We start from the raw sequence: 16,798 nt of genomic DNA on the forward strand, positions 1-16,798 counted from the left end.
CACACACAAGCCATGTACATGTGCACACACATGGACAAATAAGCGTTTTTTATTTATTGCCATGCATGATGAAATGCCATTAAAGCAACACTAGGTATTATTTTTCCCTCACTATTACAGCTTCAAAATCATGGTGATGCTTCACTGACATGTAATATAGAAAACAAAGCATCAGTCATCGCTTTTCTGGATTCAGCACTGCAGAAACTTCACTATGTATCTTTTGGAGGAGGGTAGGAAACCATATCCACTCACTCCCCCTCCATTTATTTATAGGTGGAAGCCAGGAGCAAAAATACCAAATCTTACATAGTGTTCCTTTAAGGCGTACCCGTGTCATGCTTTCACCCCATTCCCTCATTTATTAGCAATCATAAAAGCAATGTGTTTATCACATATTAAAGGTAAAAATGTAAAAATATCAAATTAATTGCGAATAATATAAACTCAGCATTCACTTTATTATAACCTCCAGCCTTGGCCACCATGTAGTGAACAAATATAGACTGCAACACCCACTGTGGTCATGCACAGTTTTTCATTCACCTTCAACCTTCATTTATCACTGGTCAGTTTCCGACCACTGGCCCACCGCTGACATTTGGGAGGTAGAACATTCTCAGCACAGTGTGTGTGTGTTGCTGTCTGAGTGTATCAGGCACAGCAGTAACATCAGGGAATTCACACGTTAGCGTTAGTGCTGAGAGTGCACTGCTGAAGACAGCAACCCAGGGCTGGATACGTCCCCATAAACATTCACTGACTCATACTGGCCCTCTTTTTTTTCCCCTTCAGTATAAACATTAAAGCAGCACTGCAGAGAAAACAATCTTAATATACTGCTTTTTTTTTTTTTTTTTAGAAAAGATATAGCATTTTTCAACCTCTCTGGCTTCATATGAAATATTAAATATTATTCCAGAAAAAAACTAATTCGTACACAAAGAAGATTTAGCATGATTTCGCAGCTTATAATGTAAATAACTTCTCATTGTCATCATCTTATTTGCTCATACTTAACACTACTGTACAGATATTAAACACCTATTTAAACTAAATTCACTTAGTAGTTACTTTCAGAACACAGTCCTGACCCATTAACTTCAGCCATTTACGCAACTGACCTATTGTTTTTTGTTGCTATTAAAACAAACCGAAATGCTAATGGGCATAGGCCAAAGCCATTTACTACTACATACAGTTACACTACAAATATAGTTAGGGATAGTCTGAGTTACTGCTTCTATCTCATACTGCATTGATCTCTGTTGCATGAATGAACCTATTATCATCCAAAGACTGTAAAATAAAATTAAATTAAAGCAGTAAACAGTGCGGTTTGGATGATGTTAGCTGCAGTTAGCCTGGCTAAACTGTTCGCTGTGATGAGCTAATGTCCGAGAAGAGAGACACAACATTTAATATTCACGTATTTAATATTTAAAACAATGATATGATGGTATGTACCAGACAGGGTTATACATTATCACATATTTTCCCACAATATTTAGATTTGTGCTGGTTATATATCAATGCCAAGTACAGTGGAACCTCTACTAACGAACTTTCCAAGATACGAACCGAGCATTTGAATATTTTTTGCCTCCACCAACGAACCACGACTCTAGAAACGAAACCCGAGCCTCCTCCGAGCCGGCGGCTGGAAATGGCCACTGACCCCAATAGGCGAGTCTCCCAGCGCCCAGAATTGAGTGAGCTTTTAAGATTAGCAAATTGTAGCTTTAGCAATTTAGCATTAGTGTAAATAGCAGACATCGAAATTCGTGCTAAGTTAAGCCGTATCTACGCTTCATCTCCCCACATTCACCCAACCCCCGTCATACAGCCAGTGCCTGTGTTACTCCTCCAGCCAGTCGTCACGTCTTCAAGGTAGCGATGTGTAACCACTTACAACTTTATTATTTCTTTTTTATTACTGTTACCACTGTATTTCTTTTTTATTTTTAGTAACGCTACATGTATTTTTTTACTAATTTGAGAGTGTTGTAAACATATATCAGTGCAAAAAGGGTGACTTTCGGGGTGGGGGCTGGAATGCATTAATTTTTTTTTTCATTATTTTAAATGGAGAAAATTGACTCGAGAAACTAACTTTTCCACTTACGAACCGGGTCACGGAACGGATCAAGTTCGTAGGTAGAGGTTCCACTGTACTTCTGATAAAACATATTTGGGCTTTTTTATTATTATTATTATTAGTTGGACTTACTGTCTTTGTCTTTACTTTCCAAAGAAAGTCGTTCCATTTTAGAGTATATTTAATTTATCACATCCTTTGAACACAGTGGCTGTTCTTGAGGTGATAATTTCATGATGAATGCGCCAATAAACAAGCTTCAAAATGACTTAGAATAATATATTTTTACATTCAAATTACATTCGCATTGGAATTTAAGAAGAGTTTTCCTTCTCTTTTTTTTTTTACATTGACTTTTCAAAATTAAGAAGAATTTTTCCTTCTACTGTAAAAATTATTATTGTGGAGATACGTGTTCTTCTTTAGACATCGCCGATATGTTTGTAAGCATTTATGCATGTGTGTGTGTGTGTGTGTGTGTGAGATATGAAACACTAATAAATTACACAAATTACACACTAGAAGGAAGTGACGGCCAAAGATAAAGGCATATTATACATGGTCTACTCACCTCTAAGATCCTATCACCTGACTGCAGGCGCCCATCTTTGACAGCAGCCCCTCTGGGGAGGATATTTTTTACAAGAATGGGCCCGGGTCCATGCACTGAAGAGTCTCTGGTTACCACAGTGAAACCCAGGCCTTCTGGACCTGCCCACACACACACACACACACACAAATGTGATCAGAAGGTCTATACGTAACTTTACAGAAACTTTTTCAATGTTTACTTGAAAAGCAATATCAAACTCTACACAATGCAGGTCTCGTATTGATTAAGAGTTTATAAAAGCAGAATCATTTTAAAAGCCCATTGATCAATCAGCCTTGTCCCATATCGATCATAAATCCAACATAACTGCAGATGGCAAATGTCTGGAGCATTGTTGTATAAAAAAAACAGCAAATAGATATCATCCACATAAAGAGAGTCAGATAAAGGGAGCACAAATGAGCTGATTGGCTGTGGAGCTGCCTATATCTGGACTCTAGTTTCATTTTAATGTCTAATACTAAATGTCTCTGGCCTCTGAGAATGCAGAGCTGCTTCAGTGCAGGAGGGAGATTAGAACTGCCTGACTACAGTTTAATTTCACGTTTGAATACATCTTTCCATGGAAAGTCTTAGAGAGAAAGAGAGGAGGAGAGAGAATGTAAGAGAGAGAATTCTCCCTGGAAAATTATGATCCATGACATGCTCAGTGTTAACGTATAGTACATACAGGACATATAAAACGCATTAAAGTCATTTCTAAGCAAGTATAATCTACTGTATATACCTTTGATACATTCAACAGTGTAAACAGTCAAATAAATAAACAATGGCACAAATTAGTGAGGAGAAATAATGTACGGATCATTCTATGTTTATTAATTTTTATAAACAATTTTACAAAAAAAGCCAGGAGTCCTCAAACATTTTATGACCAACGTATTGCTCAGTCATAACGTCAGATATGAAGCAAGTCCATTCCACGAGGGCTCGCTCAGTAAACATGGTGGAAAATCAGAGACAAAGAAGGCTGGGTCTGCTTCATTTGGTTTGACAATGCAGCTTGGAGGATTTTCGAGAGCTCCAGCACAGCGGGGGGCGCACTGAAGTCTCGCCGCTGCCTTGACCTCTGCTATTCCACCTCTTATCAGGGTCTTGATGCTGTCAGGATGACTGATGGGTAGATTAGTGAACAGGCTATCGCCCGCTGAGTGACACGAGCCATGTCTTCAGGGCGGATACATCCAGCCTGCGTCTCTGCCCGGCCGAAAGAGAGGAGGAGTGATGGACGGAGCATGGGGTGACGGAGCGAAGGAGGGGCAGACGAAAGGGGAGAAGATGGTCTTTAACACAGCCTGTATCAAGCTCCAGAGTCAGGCATGAAAGCACTACGTTAGCCCACAAGCATAGCAGAGGCAGCGTTGCGCTGGTGTTTTATGTTAGTCATTTAGCACAATCCCTTTACGGTCAGCACTTTTCTGTTCCTGCAATGAATTCATATCATCAGTAATGGCTGGATCAATAAGAACTTAATAGACTTTGCGGGTTGAAATTATGGCTTCATCCATTCAGCTGCAGACTTGCAGAGCCACAGACTACAAAGAAGGCAACAGAGCAAGGGAGGGGGCAGTGGAGAAATGGACTACGATTTTGGGCACTCGCCACTGAGTACGCAAAATAGATCTGAACGAAAGCATTAAGAAGGAACAACTACAGAGTGTTTTATGTGTTGTGTCCTATCTACAAAATTGAAAACTGCTTTTTAGCAAAAGGAAAAAAGAAACATAGTCGTTTAATATAAGGCAATGCACCCACCTGCCCCCCACCCCCACCCAGACGTGAAAATTTGATATAATGTGAGCGGCAATCTACTCAAAAATACAAATATCTAATCAATATATATTGTTCATTGTTGAATGGAATTCAAGTGCTAGATTAAAACTAGGCTGTTAGATCCACAGAGGCGGCACGGTGGCGCAGCAGGGGCCTGGAGGTTGTGGGTTCGATTCCCGCTCCAGGTGTGTTGGTGTGTTCTCCCCGTGTCCGCGTGGGTTTCCTCCGGGTGCCCCGGTTTCCTCCCACAGTCCAAAAAAAAAACCACACGTTGTCTGTATGGTGTGAGTGTGTGAGTGAATGTGTGTGTGTGTGTGTTGCCCTGTGGGGGGTGTGTTCCCGCCTTGCGCCCAATGATTCCAGGTAGGCTCTGGACCCACCGCGACCCTGAACTGGATAAGGGTTACAGATAATGAATGGATGAATGAATGTTAGATCCACTACATAAAATATGGTGGGTACCAATCATGTACCTCCTATGAAAAGCTGAGCTCATTAAAATGGGTTTAAAACTCTGACCGTAGAAAATAATTCTGATTCTTTTTTGTTGCTGTTCTCACCCTGTTTTAGCCACTGCAATCTTCCACCTGTGAGCTAGGCCTCTCCTTATTATATCACCTAACAAGCCAGGAAGAGGAAGGTTAGCACGTGCTTTCCTCATTCCCCACTCAAGGCGTGTAATGCATTGTTTATGGACATCTCAACACACCTGGTAGTGAAAACTAGGAGTCAGTCTTGTTACATCAGCGAAACAGACACCCACATTTAAGGATTGAGCACACTTTTATTAAATATTATTATTGACCGGAACATTTTAGAGACCGATGCATTTCTTATTTAAACGTATCCCTACTCCTTACCTTTCTTTAAGTCAATTTTCAGCCTCTTTCCACTCTTTTTGTTGGTAAATCCAACAAGAGGTGAAAGTGCTTGACTCTTTTTGAGGAGGGGGCTGTCGCTGCTATTGCTGCGGGGTGTGGGAGACAGGCTGAGGGGCAAAGGAGACGCCAGAGCGCGGCTCTCCAATCTGCTGCTGCTCTCCTGAGGTTCAGCCTGCCTGCCTGAGGAGGACGCTTCCACAGGCCTCACCATGGGCTTCACCTTCAGTGGTGGAGGATCTTTGGTCCAGGAAACACCTTCATGATTCTCGGAGCTGTAAAGGTGACTGATGAGGCTTTTCTCGTAGCGCTCCTTATTACCAACAGGAAGAACTTCTAAGCGCACTACAGGTGAACGCATGGCATGCCGGAACACTTCCTGTGACCTGACGGGAGAGAGAGGAAATATGACATGGAATAAAGAGAAGAAAAACTAGCAGGACACAAAGAGAAACAAGGTTCAGCATCCAACAGAGGGGTCAGTAGTTCCGTAAGGTTTTAAAAATTAAGTGCAGTTCCCAAAATGAAATGAATAATGATGATGAATTTGAAAACAATTATGAAAATGTAATATCTGTATTAATTTTAGTCTAGAGGAAGCTCATTCCAAGCACGGAATAATTGGGGTTATGACTAACGAGCTTTACCCCTTACAAATGACAAAGCAATCCTTCTTGCTCTTTTGTGTTGACTAATTCAATTCCAGGCTCATCCATCCGTCCTAAATCTAATAAAAATCTACTGTAACCTTCTGTAAGATGGATCTTCCACATGGCACACACATGGATTATGAAGCACATGTATAAGTAATGCACTTGATAAATGAAAGAGTGACAACCCTGAAGCAGCCGAGTGGTGCAAACAGGTACAGCTTTAAGTCAGTTAAAAATCACGTTTTGGTCAGCATTAAAAACAAAAGAATTAATGAGAATAACCTTCCCAGCACAGCCAGTGTGAAAAAACAAAGCTTTTGAAGGCCAAACGTGGGCTATTGTTATAATAATGAGTGTGACGGCAGACTGCAACACTGCGCTGTGTGTGTGTACGTGTGTGTGGCTGGTGGGAGAGTCCCTGCATGGAGCACACGGGAGCGTTCAAGGACCACGGCTGCTGGGTTGACTCAGTTTGCACAGATGTTTCTGGTCGAGCTGTGTGTTTGCACCACTTTAGAAGCTGCTCCAGTGGTAACTATAAACAAGCCGAATCACCACAACAATGGACTGAGAGTGCGCTGTGTATTTAACAGCCATGACACTACGATGACACTATGATGTGAGAATGGAGAGGAGGGGTGTAAAGGAGAAATAAGAAGAAAAGAAAACATTAGAAAGAAAGAAGAAAAAGAGAATGAGAAAAATAAAGACAGAACACTCTCCGTGTCTGCGTGGGTTTCCTCCGGGTGACTGTCTGTGAGGAGTGTGGTGTGTTCTCCCTGTGTCTGCGTGGGTTTCCTCTGGGTGACTGTCTGTGGGGAGTGTGGTGTGTTCTCCCTGTGTCCGTGTGGGTTTCCTCCGGGTGACTGTCTGTGAGGAGTGTGGTGTGTTCTTCCTGTGTCTTCATGGGTTTCCTCAGTGGAAAGATGTCCAATGCATGGTGTTTTATGAGAAGGTGGGACACTCACTGTGAGAAGGACTTGTCTATCAGCTCAGTGTCGTTGATTCTGACGATGCACTCATCGTCCTGGAAGATTCCCTCTCGTTTAGAGCGGCTGTTCTCCTCCACGCCTCGAATGTGCAGGCCCAAAGATCTATGAAACACATAAACAAAAGCAATCTTACACCTACAGTCTCAGCTGGACATCACTGAATCCTACCTCTCTAATAGTAAGCAGCTGTCTGTTCTGTGTCTAGCATCTAGTGATGCAGCTCTGCCTCAAGTTTTCTCCCTTCTAGACTAGGCATCGGCATAAACACGCAGACACTGTTACACACATCAAGGCAGTGGTGCTCTGTTGAGCTGTGATAAAGCCTATCAGGCAGGAGAAGTTAAAGGGAGAGGAAGCTGCCAGCAGCAGCAGCTGTAGAGGTGAAACTTAGAGGAGTGTGTCCATGCTGCAGTCTTAGGCCTGTCCTTCAGCCTCCTCTTCCCTCACTAACAACACAAAAGCCCATTAACTCTCACTGTGACCTAACGAATGCATTATATCATGGTCATCACACACACACACACACACACACACAGTGTTGAATAGAAGGAACAGAACTCTCTTTAACAGCAGAAACAGGTGGAGAGAGAAAACAGTGACAATAACTAATTGTCTCAAAGATCAAATGAAACAGTTTCTACTAACACACACGATGCAGCCACAGAGGTGATAACTGTGTGTGTGTGTGTGTGTGTGTGTGTGTGTGTGTCTTTTTGCAGAGGGAACAGAAGGTGATGAGAAAGTGTAATGGAAGAAATAAGGCACAGGAACAGAAAAAAAGAGAAAAGATTTGTTGCCCAGGGCCTGGAGATCACTGTGACCCTTATCAGTAAAGACTTAAATATGTTCAGAAAGGAAACTGACTTCAGTAGCGCTGATGTTCTTAATGAAATGCAGGTGGCGAGTTTTGGACAAAATAAAACAATGATCCAGCACCACAGCACCACCCGGATCCTGTCTAAGTGTTGTATTATCACCAGATAATACACTTGGGATGAGTTGAGTACTGTCTGCAATCAAGAATTAACCAGTACCAGTAATGAATCTCACACCAGTACCTGACCTCACTAATGTCTACACAGGTGAATGCAACTGCTCACAGCAATGTTGCAACACCTAGCCTTAAGCCTTCCCACAAGAGTTGGTGAAAAATAATACTTAATAATACAATGACCTTGAAAATAGATTGTGGGTTAGCAGGTGCCAGACAGACAAGACAAACTAACAAATAAACAAATGGAATAGAAACATTTATGTAGCTGCCCCCTCCAGGGTGTGTTCCCGCCTTGCTGGGCGCAAGTGGGTGTGACGAGTGTGGTGTGTTCTCCCTGTGTCTGCGTGGGTTTCCTCCGGGTGACTGTCTGTGAGGAGTGTGGTGTGTTCTCTCTGTGTCTGTGTGGGTTTCCTCCGGGTGACTGTCTGTGAGGAGTGTGGTGTGTTCTCCCTGTGTCTGCGTGGGTTTCCTCCGCGTGACTGTCTGTGAGGAGTGGGGTGTGTTCTCCCTGTGTCTGTGTGGGTTTCCTCCGGGTGACTGTCTGTGAGGAGTGTGGTGTGTTCTCCCTGTGTCTGTGTGGGTTTCCTCCGGGTGACTGTCTGTGAGGAGTGTGGTGTGTTCTCTCTGTGTCTGCGTGGGTTTCCTCCGGGTGACTGTCTGTGAGAAGTGTGGTGTGTTCTCCCTGTGTCTGCATGGGTTTCTTCCGGGTACTCCAGTTTCCTCCCACAGTCCAAAAACACACGTTGGTAGGTTGATTGGCGACTCAAAAATGTCCGTAGGTGTGAATGTGTGAGTGAATGTGTGTGTGTGTCTGTGTTGCCCTGTGAAGGACTGGCGCCCCCTCCAGGGTGTATGCCCGCCTTGCGCCCAATGATTCCAGGTAGGCTCTGGACCAGGGGTGGGCAATCTTATCCGCAAAGGGCCGGTGTGGCTGCTGGTTTTTGTTCCAACCAACCAGGAGGTCACATGATCATTTGTTTTACTCAAGCCAACTAATTAAAGGAGTGAAATCAGGTGTGCTTGAGCCTGAATGGACTTAAATCCAGCAGCCACACCGGCCCTTTGCGGATAAGATTGCCCACCCCTGCTCTGGACCCACCGCGACCCTGAACTGGATAAGGGTTACAGATAATGAATGAATGAATGTAGTTGATGTAAACTTCCTCTAAACACTAAGGGGAAAACAACGGTAAACGGCTGCCTTAAAAATCTAATCTCACTGCACTTCCTCACAGGCTGAGGAACCATCCAATGTGCCCTTAAAACTACATAAAAATAAGGTGCACATATTAATATGTACATTTTTATCTGTACAGAGAGTTAACTACATTTTGGAACAGGAACTATAACACACCTATTTATATAATATCAAACATAATGTAAACTGAATTACCACAGCTTCCATTGCAAGTCCAACACTTCAATCCTGATTCTGATTACATTGCAGCGATTGACTCATTATTGAAATCAAACTGGAAAGTCACATCTAGTAACTAGTGTATTTAATACTGCAGCTAATCACTGAAACTGTTACAAAGTAATGGGCAGCAAACCCCAGAGAAAACAGTTGTCTATATGTCTCTGTCTGCTCATTTCAATCACACATGCAGAAACAGATGCACACAACCATGGGCATACACGTCTCCTACACAGCAACTGAATGCAATCCATTTCCTCTTCGAAAAATGAAAAACAAGACTCCAAATAAAAAATCACTGATTGCAGATGGAAGATCAGAGTGTTCAGTAGAACGATCAAAGCCAGCAAATGTGCCCTGTGCTCAGCGAAAAGGCAAAACTAACTCAGGTTCACAATCGTCTCGTCTCCCTTTTGTTATCGCCTCTCAGCTAAACAACACCTGTGCCCTAAACAGGATGGAGAAACAATAGCATAGCCTTTCAAAGTTCAGATCGCCACTGTGGCATTTTGGGTGTGATTTCTGTGTGGGTTTTATCTGGAATTTATTAACGTTGTGTTGGTGTGGAGCATGAGCTTCTGTCCTCTCCAGCCGTACTTCAGCACAGTCTAGCTCTCTGATCTCTTCACCCCCATTAGATCTGCCCACCTCCGGCCCAGACACGCAGAATTAGGAAGAGGGTCTATTTACATTAGTGCTCTGCTCAATATTTGGGGATATTATTGACAGCTCTCTGGGCTGGGATGAACTTTAACCTGAGGAGAAAGGGTGGTGGGCATGACTAAAGAAAACATATGGGCCCTCTGGGAGGAGGGGTGGGGCTGTGAGGAGAGAGAGAGAGAGATCTTCAGGGATACATATGTCTTTATAAGGAATCATGTGTCATCTTCTTTTCCCATGTGACTTGCCTTGATGAATCAATATCAGTGTGTGAATCCTCTTTATTTTTGAGAGGGGGGGTGAGCGGGAGGAGTGCATACTGACAATGGTTCTTACACAACACTGCTAGAGTATCACACACACATTCATTCATTATCTGTAAGCGCTTATTCAGTTCAGGGTCGCGGTGGGTCCAGAGCCTACCTGGAATCATTGGGCGCAAGGCAGGAATACACCCTGGAGGGGGCGCCAGTCCTTCACAGGGCAACACACACACACACACACACATTCACTCACACACTCACACCTACGGACACTTTTGAGTCGCCAATCCACCTACCAACATGTGTTTTTGGACTGTGGGAGGAAACCGGAGCACCCGGAGGAAACCCACACGGACACAGGGAGAACACACCAAACTCCTCACAGACAGTCACCCGGAGGAAACCCACGCAGACACAGGGAGAACACACCACACTGCTCACAGACAGTCACCTGGAGGAAACCCACCCAGACACAGAGAGAACACACCACACTCCTCACAGACAGTCACCCGGAGGAAACCCACGCAGACACAGGGAGAACACACCACACTCCTCACAGACAGTCACCCAGAGGAAACCCACACAGACACAGGGAGAACACACCACACTCCTCACAGACAGTCACCCGGAGCAGGAATCGAACCCACAACCTCCAGGCCCCTGGAGCTGTGTGACTGCAACACTTCCTGCTGCGCCACCGTGCCGCCCATACCTGTGAAAGTGGGGTCATCAAACTAAACCCCCCATAAGAATTTCACACATACATCCTATACATTATTTACTATAGTATTCATTGTAGAGGGGGAGACAGAAGCCACGCAAAGATTCGTTAGGTGAATATTGTCAGATGTATTTCATCACGACTCCTGCCAAGTGGCAAACTATAACTATAAACCTAGGCCTTCATTTCACGACAGAAATATCAAAACTCATTAAAAAATAAGGAACAATATTAATTTCTGTTTGCACCAATATGGGACTGTAATAATGTGACAGTTCTAAACAAACACTTGGGCATAATAACATTTTTTTGCTTGAGAAAAACATGAAACTGGAGCTTATTTAAAAGATTAGTCTATAGTCCCCCGGGGCCACAACGTCAACATGCTCTATCGTTATCTGCTACATACCTGTGGTGCATGGTACGCCCTTTCACTCACACTATTTAAAAACATATTCACAATATCACTGTGTATGTAAATTGACTCCTCCCATCACTCTCTGTGCTGCCCCTCTCCTGTAGCCCTTGTATTTAACGTTTAACACTTAAAGTCCTTATGTCTTAATGAGTTTTTCTAGCCCTTCCCCATTAAGAGGGCTGACCCCAACCTGCAATGACCTGTGAAAGTGGGGTCATCAAACGAAACCCCCATAGGTCCCCCATAAGAATTCTCGTAATGTGTTACATGTCTGTTTGTTATATGTTATTTCTTCTTCTTTAAAAAACAGTTTTAAAAAGTGACAGAAAATAAGACATGCAGGTAAGAGAAGACAGAAAGAGAGCAAGGAAGAGAGAGAGAGAGAGAGAGGGGAGGGAAGAGGGAGAGGAGTAGTGAGTGTGTTTATGTGTTTTGAGAAAGAGAAAGACACAGAAGGAGTGGTTAAAAAAAAGGAAAGAGGGAGAACGTGTATGTGCACAATCGAGAGCATGCATGAGAGGAGGAGAATGAAAGAGAGAAACCGAAAGAGAGATGCAGTCTAACCTTCCACTCAGAGAAGAGCAGTAGGGCACCACGTGGATCCCGAGTGGACCATGTTCTCCTGAAATCTCCACTGTCCTCGTCAGGCTGCTAAAAAGAGAGAGTGAGAGAGAGAGAGAGAGAGAGAGAGAGAGAGATGAGTACACAGACAGATAACTAAAACTTTCACCAAAGCGAATAGGTCCGTAACATTATATCCTCCAAACTCACAGTTGTCTTCCTAACACACAGCTCAGCATCTCTGTCAATGCGTCTGAACTCCAGCCTCTAAACTCCCTGTCCTCCCCTCACCAACTATTTCCATGATCTCTACCTTTTGGCCTCGTTTTCAGTCTTTTCCCCCTTTGCTTTTCCCTGTCTCAGCGGTTAATGTTTTTGGCATGTGCTGTGATCGCGCAGCAGGAGAGGGAAAATAAAAGGTTTGATGTAGGTAACTGTGGACAGAACGGCCTGTAGCTCAAACAGTGTTCACCTTGAAACACCCCCAGCTCTTTCAAAGCACCAGCTCATGCGTGTAAGAGCGGAGAGAAAGTGAGAGAGCGAGCTACTAAAGTGTCAGACAGAGACATATCCAGGGTTTCTCAGGCAAGGGCCTGACGCACACAGCTTTAACATATAACGCTGCTCAGGGACACTTCTCATCCTCGTGGCTCACGTTTTGTAGAGGTGTGTTTTAACTTGCCAGCGTGACCCCTGTACAAACAAGGCACAGATGTTTCAACTGCTCAATTCAGAATATTAAAAAAATACAATATTACAAATCAGGCGGCACAGTGGTGCAGCAGGTTAGTGTCGCAGTCACAGCTCCAGGGTCCTGGAGGTTGTGGGTTCGAATCCCGCTCCGGGTGACTGTCTGTGAGGAGTATGGTGTGTTCTCCCTGTGTCTGCGTGGGTTTCCTCCGAGTGACTGTCTGTGAGGAGTGTGGTGTGTTCTCCCTGTGTCTGTGTGGGTTTCCTCCGGGTGACTGTCTGTGAGGAGTGTGGTGTGTTCTCCCTGTGTCTGCGTGGGTTTCCTCCGGATGACTGTCTGTGAGGAGTGTGGTGTGTTCTCCCTGTGTCTGTGTGGGTTTCCTCCGGGTGACTGTCTGTGAGGAGTGTGGTGTGTTCTCCCTGTGTCTGTGTGGGTTTCCTCCGGGTGACTGTCTGTGAGGAGTGTGATGTGTTCTCCCTGTGTCTGTGTGGGTTTCCTCCGGGTGACTGTCTGTGAGGAGTGTGGTGTGTTCTCCCTGTGTCTGCGTGGGTTTCCTCCCATGTTTACCTTCAGACCAGTGCAAACTTTGAGATGCTGAAGCATGCAATCCTTTCAGTAGTGAGTTACAGTAAATGTGTCTGACTCAGAATGAAGTGTTTGTGAGTGTGTGTGTGAGAGAGAGAGACTTGGGTGGGGGCAAGACAGAAGCCTGAGCACAAACCAGACAGAGAATGCTTGTATCAGCTTTCCTTTCCTCAGGCTGTTTCCTCCAACATTCGGAAGCGGATGTTCAAGGCAGTCATTTGCCTGCCATGTCGTGTTAATGAGTTTATCAGGCTGACCACACACACACACACACAGCCTCTGAAGTCATTAATCCTTTTCTGACCTCCTCTTCCTCTTCCTTTTTCTATCACCTCTTAGCTTCTCTTTTCTGTAATCGGCACAGCCTTCTAATTGCTTGAATGTGGCGTTATTGTGTGAGTGTGTGTGGGCCTGGCAGTGGCTCAGTGCACAGAGTGTGACTAAGATGCACAGAGAGAATTAGCTTAGTACTGAAACATCTGATACTGTGTTTCATTTAGATCTCATTCAAAATTACAAAGAGAGAGAGAGAGTAAAATACTTCATTAGTGGTTGAAACAGAGAAAGAGAGTGTGTGTGTGTGTGGGTGAGAACATGACTAAGTCAGAAAGTATCAGAGAGGGAGAGAAAGGATGAGGGGGATGCAGGGTGAACGAGAATGAGAGAGATATAAGAACCAAAGCCAGAACCAAAGTGTGAAGAGCAGTAGAATAGGGGTCGTGTAGGCAGCGCTAACTGAAGTGCAGTTTCATCAACTCACCAAAACTTCTCATTAATCAAGGCCAGGCCAAATATCACATATCAAAGAGAAGAGCTCCTCGAGGAGGAGCAAAATAGGCTCTGAATTAATTAGAGAGGCTTAATGAAAATCACACGCATTAAAATGAGGTAGAAAATATAATAAATAACCCCTCTCACACTCCCCACTGTGGACTCTCTCTCTCTCTCTCTCTCTCTCTCTCTCTCTCTCTCTCTCTCAAATTCATCCCACATCCTTTAGCTCTCGCACTTCACTTCCATTTCTGCTTTAGTTCTTATTCTCTCCTCTCTTTACACAGTCGGCATTAATGGACAAACAAATGGGCCATGAGGAAGACCTGCCACACTCATTTAGAAATGAATGTGGATAAAAGGAAGGTGGGGGGAGAGGGAGGGACACACACAGAGGCTGAGAGGGAAACGGAGAGCTGGAAAACAGAACAGTAGCACCGAAGCACTGGCACAGGTGTCCTCTTTATTTACTTGCGCTGTCCTTCACAAAACCTGTAAAAAAACAGAAGAAAAAAGGCCCCAGACAGAAATAAAAGACGGGCTGCAAAGAAAGCCGAGCACATTTCACTAACCGCTTCTCTCTAGCACAAACCGCTGCCTTCAAAGTGCAGAGCTCTCGCTCAGATTTGCTCAAGAGAAACAAAATAAAGACAACAAAGCTGGGTGGCTCAGATGAAGATATGTTCATTGAATGTGAACACTGAATATGGAGCCTCTTTAGAAGAGATGGAGCAGAATTAGCTTCCACTTCTGCTCTGAATAGAGAGCTATTTGAATACAGTTGCTGCTTCTTTATGAAACTGCAATTATGTTGGAGGATTGGGCTCTGAAATATGAGGAATGGACTACAGCGAGAAACATAGGATGCATGTGGAGAAGGGGACTGCCTGTGTGTGTGTGTGTGTGTGTGTGTGTGTGTAAGCCTGCCTGAGGGATTCTGTCTGCACTCCCCCAGAGAGCTCAAATTATCGTCTTATTCACTGAGGCAACCTTTCATTCAGTCACTCATAAGGGACACAGTCACGTTTAAGCCATCACAGCCAGAACACACAGAGATCATGTGAAATATTGATATATACATTCTGTATACATACAGCTCCAGGGACCTCCGGGTGACTGTCTGTGAGGAGTGTGGCGTGTTCTCTCTGTGTCTGCGTGGGTTTCCTCCGGGTGACTGTTTGTGAGGAGTGTGGTGTGTTCTCCCTGTGTCCGCGTGGGTTTCCTCCGGGTGACTGTCTGTGAGGAGTGTGGTGTGTTCTCCCTGTGTGTGCGTGGGTTTCCTCCGGGTGACTGTCTGTGAGGAGTGTGGTGTGTTCTCCCTGTGTCTGCGTGGGTTTCCTCTGGGTGACTGTCTGTGAGGAGTGTGGTGTGTTCTCTCTGTGTCTGCGTGGGTTTCCTCCGGGTGACTGTTTGTGAGGAGTGTGGTGTGTTCTCCCTGTGTCCGCGTGGGTTTCCTCCGGGTGACTGTCTGTGAGGAGTGTGGTGTGTTCTCCCTGTGTGTGCGTGGGTTTCCTCCGGGTGACTGTCTGTGAGGAGTGTGGTGTGTTCTCCCTGTGTCTGCGTGGGTTTCCTCCGGGTGACTGTTTGTGAGGAGTGTGGTGTGTTCTCCCTGTGTCCGCGTGGGTTTCCTCTGGGTGACTGTCTGTGAGGAGTGTGGTGTGTTCTCCCTGTGTCTGCGTGGGTTTCCTCCGGGTGACTGTCTGTGAGGAGTGTGGTGTGTTCTCCCTGTGTCTGCGTGGGTTTCCTCCGGGTGACTGTTTGTGAGGAGTGTGGTGTGTTCTCCTCTGTGTCCGCGTGGGTTTCCTCTGGGTGACTGTCTGTGAGGAGTGTGGTGTGTTCTCCCTGTGTCTGCGTGGGTTTCCTCTGGGGTCTCTGGTTTCCTCCAACGGTCCAAAAACACACGTTGGTAGGTGGATCACCCACAACCTCCAGGTCCCTGGAGCTGTGTGAGTGCAACACAGCGCTAAAATGTTCTGGAATAAATGTAACAGCATCGTTCCTGTATTAAACAGCAGTCCAAGGGAAAGGATAAACAGAGCTTCAGGACAAGAGTAAGTCGAGTGGATTCATTTCCATGCACAGGGTAATAAGGCCCAGACCTGGCATCTATGCCTTTCTAACTGACTCTGATCCTGAAAGAGGACGTACATCTCGCTCTGCTGTCACTCACAGAACCACACTCACCATGGGGAGTCACACACACGCACTGCCCATCACCACACACAAGTATTGATCCAGCTTCACACTGACGCTGTCACAATACAGCTTTAATCCACTCTAATAAAGGCCTGGATTACCAGGGCCAGATCTTTTCATAGCTTCTATTACTTTTCGCTTCAGCAAAGGTTGGGATTAATTGATTTCGAGAGAGCTTCTTCTGCTTCCATTACAAAGTCTTATGCATTCCAGTTTTATCTAAGACGAGTCAAAAAAAAAAGGCAAATCTTTCGTATCAGAGTGAATCTAAAACAAAATTAAAGCGGCACGTCTGAAACATATCCCTCCGATTCAATCAAAGTCAGCTGAGCAAACTGTCTGAGCTTTAGGTGCCGGAGGGGGGCTAGAAGCTAGTGGAGGTTAGGGCTTAACTCTCTCTCCCTCTCTGATAAAGAGGATGTTTATCAGTGTGTGTGTGATTGGCAGAGAGGGTGATGAGAGGAGGATGATAAACGAGTGTCAGTGTAAAAGAGGCTTCAGGGCTTTGACAGCA

At 44.8% G+C, this 16,798-nt stretch overlaps 1 protein-coding gene across 1 annotated transcript in view; it reads right to left on the reverse strand.

Annotated features, from left to right (window-relative positions):
- pard3bb (par-3 family cell polarity regulator beta b) overlaps positions 1 to 16,798 on the reverse strand; it is a 309,049-nt gene that overhangs the window by 183,878 nt on the left and 108,373 nt on the right. Inside the window, exons 7-10 of the mRNA XM_066685934.1 lie at positions 12,045 to 12,128; positions 6,984 to 7,109; positions 5,345 to 5,748; positions 2,670 to 2,809 (exon numbers count right to left, since the gene is read on the reverse strand). Of these exons, the coding sequence (XP_066542031.1) occupies positions 2,670 to 2,809; positions 5,345 to 5,748; positions 6,984 to 7,109; positions 12,045 to 12,128 (754 nt within the window). The remainder of the gene's footprint in view (positions 1 to 2,669; positions 2,810 to 5,344; positions 5,749 to 6,983; positions 7,110 to 12,044; positions 12,129 to 16,798) is intronic.

Source organism: Hoplias malabaricus, chromosome 12, assembly GCF_029633855.1.
Source record: "Hoplias malabaricus isolate fHopMal1 chromosome 12, fHopMal1.hap1, whole genome shotgun sequence".
NCBI classification, from domain to species: domain Eukaryota; kingdom Metazoa; phylum Chordata; class Actinopteri; order Characiformes; family Erythrinidae; genus Hoplias; species Hoplias malabaricus.